Genomic DNA, 12236 nt, shown 5'->3' on the forward strand with positions numbered 1-12236 from the left:
TGTCAGCCTGTGCTGTTTATCGCTCTGATACTGCTCCGCCCGACGCCCAGTTGATTCGTAGAATGCAGGGACTACGCCTAGCCAGAAAGTAAACACATCACGATGTTCATTGTGAAGGGGGCGGGATGGCTCAAGTGGTTAGAGCGCGAATTTACTGACCGAAAGGTTCGTGGTTCGAACCCGACCTCTGCCTCTCGACCTTCCTTGTCTAGGCTTGGGAAACCTGGCAGTATCCCAGCCCTCGTGCTTCCCTCAGGTAGCATGGCAGCTAGGCACCGGAAGGGTCTTACAGCTGAACGATTTTTTTTTATTTCATCGTGAAGCCCCTCTTTTCTACTGTCCTGTTCATAGCCACGAACGTCGGTCCACTGGTAATTGTCTTAACGTTATTTTGATCGTGAATTGTGATAAATAGTAGCTATTACCTCAAAATGTTGCTAACTCAGCTACACTGAAGAAATTGTGAGAAATTGTTTAGCTGTAGCACCCTTTCGGTGCTTAATTGCCATGCCACGCGAAGGTTGCAAGAGGGCTGCGATACTGCCAGGTTGCACAAGACTAGACAGGGGAAGTCGAGAGGCAGGGGTCGGGTTCGAACCACGGGCCTTCCAGTCAGTGAATTCGCGCTTTAACCACTTAAGCCATATCGCCCCAAGCCACACTGAGCAGTCGAGCATCTCTCATTCTCGGCCCTAAAACACTTCGCTTTACTCTACAGTGAAGTTGCGGTTGACTCGATAAGTTCTTCTCCAAAACCGGTTGTTTTAAAAACTCTTTGGTGTTCAAAGATCTGCTCTCTTGGGTCAATGGAAACTAAGACCAAGGTTAACGGTTTTAAGTCGTGATCAATGTTGGCACTGCCATACTAATGAACAAAGTTAACGCTTGTCTCCTGTGTGCTCCTGAAGCAGTAGACATGTCGATACTTTTAAGGAAACCGTTTCTCAGAATGCTGTATTTACAAACTCGATTTGTCTTCACCAATAGTCATCTGAAGGTCAAATCTCAGTTGAGAACAACCTCATTTCTCCCTCCCCCCTCCTGAAAGCATTTACACGAGATGTTGGACATCAACTTGTCCGCCGTTGACTGGATGATGAAATCTTTCCCCGAAATCAAGGAACGTGACGATATGCGAAAAATTCTCGGTCGATATGGTCTCAGTGGAGCTCAACAGGTGAGCGCTTTATCCTATCAATTTGTGGATTCTTCTTCAATGGAGAAAGGTTGGTCTCTATATTGAAGTGGCGATATACATACTCATCTGCATACCGATTTGGTTCTGACGGGAGACACACCAAATCTCGTTTATGATGATCTGATGAGCTCCAGGAAGGGTGAAATCGGTCATGGGCCTTCGAAGAGTTTTCAGCAACCTCATTAGTAGTGTATTACGTCTATAGAATGATGGCACATACTTTTCATAATTTCTCGACCATTTGTGGTGAAAATGGGCATTTATTTCGCCTATAGTTCACTTTATTTTTACCTTTAAGAGGAATCGAAAGTGTATCGGTCTGAGCACTTTAGTGGCTCAAATATAAGAGACATTGCTCGAGATTTTTTGCGCCTCTTGATGGCAGTTCGGGAGCCATCCTGGCACTGTTCCGTACTGCAGCTCCGTGATTGGAGAACGTCCGGAGCAGCTGAACGAACACCGCAATTTGAAGTCCTATTGAGCAGCGGGGCTCGTTGCAATATGCGATTTCCCGGAGGTGGATACCAGACGATTGATTCTCCCGCGGCCAGCATAAAATGGCACGAATGCACACTAGGGATTCCTCTCACAAGCCAATTTTCGTCAGCCTAAGGGACGGGATCTGAAGCTGTAGTTGCATATGATCGGGTTGGAATTTAAATGGACGATAGAATTTGGTATACGTAGAGGTCTACCTGCGCCCTTTCGCTTGGATAAATCCCATCCGACTGCCTTCCACAACATCTCGCTATCCAACCTCACCTGTCATTCGTTGGTTGATTCAAAAAGTCTGTCACGAAGGGACTGGATCGTATCTGGGTACGGCGGTTTGGGTACTCAGTAGCCTACTGGGCTGTACTGCACGATGCATCCTCCGTACAATATCGACCGGGTGGATAAAGGTTCGACAAACAGTATCCTCACCTTCTGAGTCGGGTTGGAGCAGGTTGGATAGTTCGTTTCTTAAACTTCTGACTACTCCAGTAGTCTTACAGCAATCGCCACTGTCTTCCAGTCAACAGTTTCCGATGAGGATCCTACTCATCCTCCTGCGTAGGTTTAGACACGCCAGCCGACACGGCCGTCTACGGCAGTGAAGCACCAGTGTATCGGTGATACTACTGATTAGGGGCATGCGAGTAGTATGTTTTCTTTCTTATCCAATTTGCGTCTCTTGAATAGTGAGATCTATTACGGAATTTGTGGAGTCGCTCTGTAGCATTTGCTTGCAATTGAGTAACAGTCAATGAATATCCAGGAAAGTTCAGGAAGACGCGTTCAAGTAGAAGATGGATGTTCAGCTTTTGTAAACAAGATGCATATGAGAGTTTCGCTTCCCTGTCCAATAGTCTGTAACTGTTCAATTGGCATCTTCTAATAAATATCTCCGCAGCGAAGGCTTTTTTCCTTTCACCAGTATGTATTATCGATGCGTTACTGCCAATGACAACGATGACCGTCACATGTTTGCTACCTAACGAGTCATAAATCGCTCAGCTGATCAGACGGACAGAATTCCCGGCCCTGATCTTTTTGTTGTAGCATGTGTTCCTTCTTACACCATATTTGGGTAGATCGAAGCCTATTCGAGGAAAGTTGATGCGAATCTAGTCAACGTGTTTAAATACAACTCGGAGACAGGGTAGGTATGGCTTCAGGTGGGCGCGTTACCGGATATCTACTGAATAGTGAGTTACAGGCACAAACCACACCCTGGAAATGTCAATCTGGGAGCACACAACCCATGACAGCACAACCTGTCCTGAATACAGCTCAACCCATTGATCCCACGATCTCTTTCAGGGTATTACTGTGAAACTCCACTCTTAACATATTTGCTCTAACTGAGACAATCGTCAGTCGTGTGCTCACTGAAATCAACACCTCAGGCTACCTGCTTGCTCAGGTACGTACGCAATTACCAGTTTTGTTCACTCGATGTGTTTCCTCCATAAAACCCGAGTGACTTCGAATTATCGCACCTTACTTATTCCCGTTGCCGTGATTGGCTGGGAAATAGAGATATAGTGTTTCATAATTCTCAAATACGCACTTGGAAAGTCTGAGACCATCCGCTCCTCGAATGTACAGGTTCTCCCTTGAGTTGATGTGATTGGCTCACCGTATCATGTGACTGTGTGAAGAAGAAAGAAGCCTCTAGAACTCCTCACGAAACGATTACCTGTCCAAAGGCTTTGTGACACGTTCGAGTTCGTTCATTCAATCCGGAATGTAAACATCAACGCTAGATGAATGTGCTCCCTAGACACTTCATCTCTTTTTGTCAATGTACCGCTGTCCAATAGGACATGCGTTTACCGATTCCTGCATCAGGTTTAAGTGAGTTATTTTTGCAATGATGGAGTGACCGGCCCTCGTTTTGCCGGTATTTTCGAATGAATGGAACGTGGTGTTTTGAGATTCCTGACCGAACGGTTAACATTTTAGCGACGCAATGTAGATGATCTTTTTTCTGTTATCCGTGATTATCACTCCACAATCAAAGTGACTCTGAACACGTATATTTGTAATGCACTACTCATAAGGTTGCTGAAAGTTCGTCGACAGCCCAAAGTAGTTTGCAAGTGAGTGTATTTTGCTAACTTCGTGTAATTTGGTTTCAAGCAGGACATAAAGTTGATGGAAACTCGGGACTGCGCCTATCTGGTGAGCCCCAAGAAGGGTGAAACTGGTCGTGGGCTGTCGGCGAATTTTCAGCAACCTTATGAGTAGTGCATTACAAATATACGTGTTCAGAGTCACTTTGATTGTGGAGTGATAATCACGGAAGGGCCTGGTGCAGCGGTGCATTCAGTTACCTGGAAACATCACAAACGAGAGATTCAGCTGGGTTCCAGGTGAGTCTCTCGCAAATGAGTGTATTTCGCTGATTCTGAACATCTGGTACTGCAATAAGGGCTCAGTAACTCATTTCAATTTGAAGACAAGACGGAACGGTTTAGCAACGCGCACACCGGAAGCCAACGTGGTCTGTCCAGCTGGCAGGCATACTTTTTCAGCTTTTGGAATATGGAGTCTTGTGTATGGCACCTAGGGCTCCTAAGATCTGCCTAGGTGACACACAGAATCGACATCCGGATCGAGAACCCCGATGGAGTACGGATACCTGAAAGAGTTTTCAAAAAATGAACTATTTGAAACATCCTTTTACACGTCACTCGCAAAGTTAACCGTCTACATTAGACTACACCGGGGTGACACTGTCTCTGGAAAAATCAAGCGATAATTAACGAATTCATTCCAAGGTGTGGTCAACGCTGCTCAGTTAAGGGTCTGCCTTACTAGCCATTGGTTACTCAGGGCAATGTGCCAATCCGCACCTCTTCCGTCATCGTATTTCTTTCTTTGCTACTTTTCCGCAAACTACGTCGGTCGGAGAACTGTTGAGCTCACGCTATCACGCAACAGAACTGGAAAAACGAAGCACGTGACTGGTGCGACTGCACCTCACTCGATCGATACAAATGTTTGGATCAATCCGACTGTTATTAAGCATGATATATCGAGTGCCATCAATCGCTCGACAAAATACACCTGAAGCAGCAAAATTGATCGCTATTCGACTACATCGGCCATCATTATCATCCTACCCTGGCCAACCAACCACGGTTCTTAGTTTATTACGGTTGAGTGACTTAAATACTACTAACTAACCTGTTTTCATAGAAATATTTCAATAGTGTATTCCATTTATAACTGTGTTTACCAATCGATACTTTATCGAAGACGACAGTTTGCAATAGCTCATGTAATACAATAACATGGGAATGATAAACCTTTTTTCACCTCACAGGTTTGCCCCATTCGTGCCTTATCTGACGGACAAAGATGCCGCATAATATTTGCTTGGCTTGCACAAAAAGCCCCACATTTGCTGCTACTGGATGAACCGACAAACCACTTGGATATCGAAACCATCGACTCATTGGCCGATGCTATTGATGACTTTGAAGGCGGTTTACTTTTGGTCTCCCATGACTTCCGACTAATTTCTCAGGTGAGAAAATTTGTGTATACACCTCCAGAGCTAATGTGATGCCTGGTCATATCTTCGCGTGTGTTCCACCGGAAACGTGGGTAGCTGTCTGACTTGCAAGAACAATCGAATCAAAAGCATCTAGGCGTTTCTTTTGTTCTCTGTCTCAAGTCAGACGTCCACTCACTTTGCTGAATTTTGCACGGAAAGTCGCCTCACCCCCGCACTGACGATGTCACCTCAATTGGTGATAAAACGTTGGCAATTCAACTGCCAATCTCGGTAAACAGACCAACAACCAATCATGATGAAACTTCACTTATCATTGGTCGACTCACCACTGGTAGTCTCAATCTTTGAATCTAATTGCAGTGGAAAATTTGCCTCAGCATCATGGAACGTCTAGTTCATTCCTCGGTCCGCCTTTCTGTACATATACGGACCACTTAGCCTTTTAGAAACCGAGTATTCTTCAATTCAATTTGTGGCCTGGTATTCCGAAGAGGTCGTATCTGCGTTAGACAGAAATACATTTTCTATAAACTACTTTTTAAATTCCAGTAGCATGAAGAAAATGTTTATTTTTCTTTACTGACGTCTCTGGACGTTCTCTGCTTGCTAGGTGGCCAAGGAAATTTGGGTCTGTGAAAACCAGTCGATCACCCCATGGGAGGGAGACATTTTCTCCTACAAACAGTTCCTTGCCAAGTCGGTGAACAAGGAACTGGCGAAACTTGCTGCGTCAGAAAACCGATGATACTCGCCTGTCTTTCCGTTGATGTGTTTTTAGTGTCTGCGAATTGTCTCTCAGATTAATCACTAACCTCTGCTATCGGTTGTGTGCTGTACCATCTCTGTTTGAAAGAGAATAAGAACCTGTATTTAACTTTTGCTTGTTCTTCATTGCTTAATAGCTCGGTTCAATATGAAATCGAAGCAATCAGAACCCCCCTTAGACTGTCCACTGAGGGTATCGGCCGGAGTTTTGACTAAAGAAGCCTCAACGTTCAGTCCGCACTTGTCTCTCTAGATCGTATGCTTTTTACCCAAATGGTGAATCTCTCAACTCAATGGGTGGGACGTTCCCTGTAACAAGAATGTAAAAACTCTTCTAAGGTCTTCTGGTGTTCTAATCCCGGTTGGATGCTTCATCCATACTGTGAGTATGTAAATGGACGATTTAGCATCAGTGGCCGGACGAGCTGCGAATGTATCACCGGAGATGTAAAGTAGATAGATGTGACTTTCCAAAATGACATAAACGAACCAAATCCCAGTTGCAGCTAAACGAGACTGACTCCGCAAGGCGACCCCTCCCCAGTCTACCCTCGCGCGATTACGCTCCACAGCTGTCGTTTGAGGTCCCGGGCAACTCAAGTGCAAAGTATTGGCAATCCTGGGGCTTAGCGCTCCTATTTAAGCATATGCTACACCAGAATCCGGTGATAAATACGTTCTGCACCAAGTGAATTGAATGCGACATGCAGTTTGTATATTTAACCAAACGGTGGTCGCTGTCAAGCTCCCACCGTGGGGATTTTCACCAGAGCAACTGAAGGGACTTTCTGTTCATCCAACCCAGAATAGCCCAACTGCAAAGTAGGTGTACTAGGCTAGTTCACTTGCTTTCGCTCCTCAGCTCACTACGCATGGATCCTCGCTGGCCGTACTGTTCCGCCTTGCTTTGTAGTTTTGATTGGACGATTATGAATGAAATGGAATGAGTTCCCGTCTAGCTGCGGTCAAAAGATGTGACCACATGGGATAATCCTTTCCTGCATTAGGCGGAAGCTGCTCGTCGGGGGGTGCTTCCGTGGACACCGGAGACTCGGTCTCCTTTCGAAGAAGATGTAGTAGGTAGATTCGGACTTGTCTTTCACAGATAGGATATTGTATTGATTCAGTACAGTGGCGAGCTAGCCATCGAAGTACGGATCCATGGAACAATGACATGAGAGTTTCTAGTAGTGACGTGAGTTCTCAGTCAGATTGGGGTCACGGAGTGCGACTCCATGAGGACAACGGCAACTTTCAAGTTACAGCGCCGCCAGATCGATCCTATTGGCTTCCCTCCGAGAAAAACCTGCGTAGAATAAGCTGAATTCCAGTTCTGATGGGGTGATGTACAGAAAAAAGACGAAAGCTGCAATTAACCCGAGAGACCCGCGGAAATCTAGAGTCAAGTGTGCCTTGTTCTGTAGCTTGACGTCAGGCTGGTTGCGACATAGTTTTACTTGGATGTTAGCCTATTCAGTACAGAATGGAATTCTCGCGGTATTGACTTTTACTTTTCTGTGTGTTAATTTTGGAATACATTCAGTTAGAGCCATGCTTGGCAGATCTGGCTAAGTTGTGTAGAACTGGGTGCTCTCGGGTAGACCTCATTCGTCGTCGAAAACTGTTGAGGATGTCAGTATCCCCAAAAACTACTTATTTTCCGAGTTATTGCCAATTTATTTTCAAAAATTTTTGAATTTTTAAATATCGCGCCTTTTCCGCCATGTTGCACCTCAATCCGTAAAGACCGCGCTCTTTTCCTATTGGCCAGCTATACTTTGTGTGCATTAACTGACTCTTCGCTTCCCAAGGTCGCTCGAAATATATATATACGACGTTGCTCCCACTGTAATTCGCCTATGGTTGAGGCAGTAAAAGCCCCCTTCTGAGGGTCTGGTCTTCTTCTCTGTCTGCACTAGGAGTGGTTGGGCTCGCGTCATAGCTGGGGGAGTTGTTGCTCGTTCTCAGGTCGCGTATATCCGTTCACTGTACCCGATTCCGTTACATATCAAAAACCTGTCCAGCAAGAGCACAATTTGTTCGCGTATCTTCAATTTCCCCACGCCTGTGAGAATGTTTTTGTGATTAAACAAGGCGGTGATGTGGTTCTGGTATTTCAAATGTTATCACCGTCCGGGGGATAAACGAAATCGGTTAAATTTTTGGTATAGTTTCATGGAAAATTGTTCAACTACCTGCTTGTTGTGTTTTTTCCCTGGACATCTTCAACCATGACATTCAACTGTTGGACACGCATCACCCTAGGCGGTTGGTTCCGCTCGGAACATAATGTACAATTTGAGTTTCATACAAGAATTCCGAAACTTTTTTTCACCGATCAGGAGGGTGCGAGTAGCTATTAAGACCAATTCCACCGATCACTTACCGTTGTTTGTAATGTGCACCCCATTTTGGTGCACCTTTTATCCACCAGCGGTGTGGATCGTCCTTTTACCGTTGTACGCATTCTTTACCATCATACCCCAAATATTCTCGACAGGATTTATATCCAGTCCAATAGTTCGACGTTACCATCCGCTTTCATATTTTTCGTCAATCAATCAATCTTTCATATAAATTGTAGTCGCCTGGATTCGAAGCACTGGCGTTGGGCACTGATTTCATGCTTTCAATGGTGATGAAAACCGTGATGTTAACGGGGCAGTGTGAACGGAAGCGAAGTCGTAATGACATGCCTGTTGAGAATCAATCAATCAAGATGATCGTCGCGAGTTCCTATGCAGCATTTGGGCGTCATTTCTCTGCTAAATATGACCAGTTTGTATCGAGTCCTGGACACCATTTTGGCCACGACCGGTGGGAATTACTAACTTTTCCAAGCTGTGTCGGTAGTCGGGCGGAATATCTGAACAATCGGGGTCGAAATTTTTCTGGGCACAGAACATCACACCCCGTATTCGTNCATCCCCCCCCCCCCCGTATTCGTGGTTCCACACGATTTGAAACATCTGCCCCTTAAATCTACACTGCCAATGCGTTGAAGTCATGTCTCACGTAGAATTTTGTTGTGCAAGCCTGACGTTTACTTTCACACTGAGAAATCTCCTAAACTTTGAGGTACTTAGTATGTGGTTTTGCAGCTCCTCCGTGGTAAATTTATCGCTTTTGTAGGCAGTTTTCATCGTGCCTTTTAGGTCTCTTGGTCCCGTTTCGTAAGAGATAGGCTAGAAAAGTGGTTCACAAGCATCTTCGACCGGATCGATCCGGCGATGATACGTCGGCGTTCCGGTTGGCCACTGTTTTCCTCTTGACTTCAGACAGAAGTGATCCGCACGTGTCCTACTCTTATTCAGTGTTGTTTCGTTCATTCGAAAAGGGTATGTCATCTGTGGATGTGACCTACACCTATACTGTGTAATGTATAACCTTCAAACACCACCGGTTGAGTGCGAGCATGGATCGAATCGAATGCGTTCACGGTATTGATAACCGATTGGATTAATAAACCGTTGGTATTCTGCCAACAGACAATACCCAAGAACGTTTTTTCTGAATTGAGTTGAGTTCAGTTCAGTGCAATTCAAAATTAAACACTAGTTTTCAAAATGTCCCTCGTTAGGTGTTAATGTTGCTAACCGGACCTCTCGTTCATGCTATTTTTCAGCTTTGTTGTGTTCCGCCTCATGTCAAATCTGGGGTGAAATTCAAGGTATCCAAGTAGTTCCCTCGCACCTCGGAAATTCGGAACCGTGCGATGATTGAACTCGTCAGTGGACCATTCAAGAGTTCGCTTCATGAGTAACGCTGTATCGATCGAAAATCGCGCTTGGGGGTGGACTGTCCCATATGAGATGTACTCGGAATCAGGGCCTCTTAAGTTAAGTTGTTCTTGGGGAAAACGGATGACCTCAGTGTTGTTTCATACAGGCTATATATTTCTGGTCTTTCCGTAACAGTGATATGCATGGAATCTGTGCTGAATCGAAGGCATGTGGTGTAATGAACCCGGTACTCTGAAGTGAATCAATTTAGAGGCTATCAACCAGTCATGTCCTCGTGATTATATAGTTAAACACTGGCGACAATTGTTCTACAAATGTAAGTTGACCGACTCTTCAGAACTTTATCTGAGCACTCAAGTAAAGCTATAGACCGTCCAGCTGTAGCACCCTTTCTGTGCTTAACTGACATGCTACCCGAAGGTTGCACGATGGCTGGGATACTGCCACTTCGCTCAAGCCTAGACAGGGGAAGTCGAGACGCGGAGGTCGGGTTCGAACCACGAACCTATCGGTCAGCAAATTCGAGCTCTGACCGTTCATCTGTAACACCCATTTGGTGCTTCGTTGACATGCTCGTCGACGGAAGCACGAGGGCTGTGATACGCCAGGATATCCAGGCATAGACAGGAGCAGCTGGGGCTGGATTCGAACCATGGACGTTCCAGTTAGAAGGTTTGCACCCATTTCAAGCTCGAGTAGGCGATATCTGCAGGATGGGATTTCACCGGAAAATACTTGGAGGAATGACTGCTGTACATCAGGAATCAGTCATTGCTACCAGTTCCACCAAAAACTTTGAAGTAGTGGTCTGGCCTACTGACACTTGAGTTGGGATCGGAGTTCGAAACCCTGTTGTGGGTCAGTAGCTGAGCGTTGAATTCAAACCTTTGTCAATAATCTGACGTGTTTCTGACGTGCCTCTTGACACTGCTTCTGTGTTTGATGTTGATATCGCTGAGTGGCCGTTACGTCAGTCTTAACTGGGGTACGAGCAGGATTTACCCAATTTCATCATAAAATGGGTTTCAATTAGATATGACAAGGCATTACACAAGCTGTGATCCATATGGATAATTACAGCTACGAAATGGCGAGCAAGTTCCTTTGTTCACTTGTCTTCAAACAACCGTGGGATGTTTGTCCAGGACTCAAATTCCACGGTATCAGGCAAATCGAACCACTTGGATAAAATTTACATGCATCTCACGGCCTTACGCAAGAGAACAAGTATGACCTCACCAGCCCACACGTCAACTTCGCTTGGTCCATTCACCAACCCACATGCCCGTCGTGTTTGTTTTAACGCAGTAAACAACTTCCGAAAGCAAACAGCCGCTCTAAACGAAATTAATGTTTCTGGTTGGACATAAATGTTTTGACAAGTAATCAGTTGTCCGCATGACATCGCGCTCCTTAGCGAAGCATTTTCTCAATTCTGTGCGTGATTCATTGTGTGTGCTCGAACCGCTCCGCGCAAACCGTGTGGGCTTGCGCTGCTGTTCCATCAAGCTGCGATGATTAGATTTGGAATGTAGATTTCATTATGTAATTGGCAAGCTCGTCAGATTTCCATTTTTTTCTCATCCAGATTAGCTTCGTTGATCGGGTAGCACTTTTCTCATGGTCAGTGCTGTATCTTTTGTTTAAATATAGTTGATGGATCTCTGAAAACTGATTCCTGTTCAGTGCGCGAATTCTCTCGATGAGTTTATTCCGACTACTGATTTCGCACTGTTCGACAACCCGTTTTTTAATCTCGGAGCAGATGAAATCCGGCCAAATCAAGTTAACCTCGCATATACCAAATTTTTTGGCGCCAAAAAGACTGTTTGATCGTGAGATGTTGGAATTGGGCGATCTCAGAGAAATGGTTTATACTGATGGCTCGCACTGAAGATATGGTCACTGTTGAAAACTCTGCTATAGCAACCCACGTCGAAATTAGTGTCTGATAGTTTGATTTCGACAACAGGCGAATTATCTCTGTTTAGTACGGGGAAAAATTGTTGTACACTTTGTCCAAATCCATATCGTATTTCCCAGTAGGAGTGACTGCAGCTCACTGAAGACCTGCCGAGTTTTTCTATTGGTAAACTGACCAGGTTCAAGTGTGTCACATGGCCATTCCTCAAGAACTTCCATTTGACAGCTTGTCAGCCGATAAAGCCCTTCATATTGCACTCCAAGCTTTGGCAGTTGTACACTGCTTTGCTTGATGGACCAGTACTCATAAAATGGCTGAAACCTGTCCGCTGTTGCCCAAGTCATTACTGAGTTATGAACATAAATGGATAGAAATCACAATCAACTCAACTTTTCTCCAATCTCCATGTTGTCCTCATTGATTGTGGAAAGCCAGTGTGAACTGAACTGGATGATTTCTCGGCAGCTCTCTCGACCCTGTGAAGTTGATGGTGAGCTTTGGTGAAACATTCGATCACGTGGCACGCCTTTCAGTCAGCAAACCTGATATGCTCTTTGTGATTCATCATCATCATCATCATCATCATCATCATCATCA

General features: G+C 45.1%; 1 protein-coding gene across 1 annotated transcript in view; it reads left to right on the forward strand.

Annotated features, from left to right (window-relative positions):
• T265_09714 (hypothetical protein) overlaps positions 1-6113 on the forward strand; it is a gene marked incomplete at both ends in the record, with an annotated part of 22491 nt that extends 16378 nt beyond the window's left edge. Inside the window, 3 exons of the mRNA XM_009175875.1 lie at positions 1049-1177; positions 5013-5216; positions 5818-6113. Of these exons, the coding sequence (XP_009174139.1) occupies positions 1049-1177; positions 5013-5216; positions 5818-5952 (468 nt within the window). The remainder of the gene's footprint in view (positions 1-1048; positions 1178-5012; positions 5217-5817) is intronic.
• Between the last annotated feature and the right edge of the window lie 6123 nt (positions 6114-12236).

This window comes from Opisthorchis viverrini, assembly GCF_000715545.1.
Source record: "Opisthorchis viverrini unplaced genomic scaffold opera_v5_305, whole genome shotgun sequence".
Taxonomy (NCBI): domain Eukaryota; kingdom Metazoa; phylum Platyhelminthes; class Trematoda; order Opisthorchiida; family Opisthorchiidae; genus Opisthorchis; species Opisthorchis viverrini.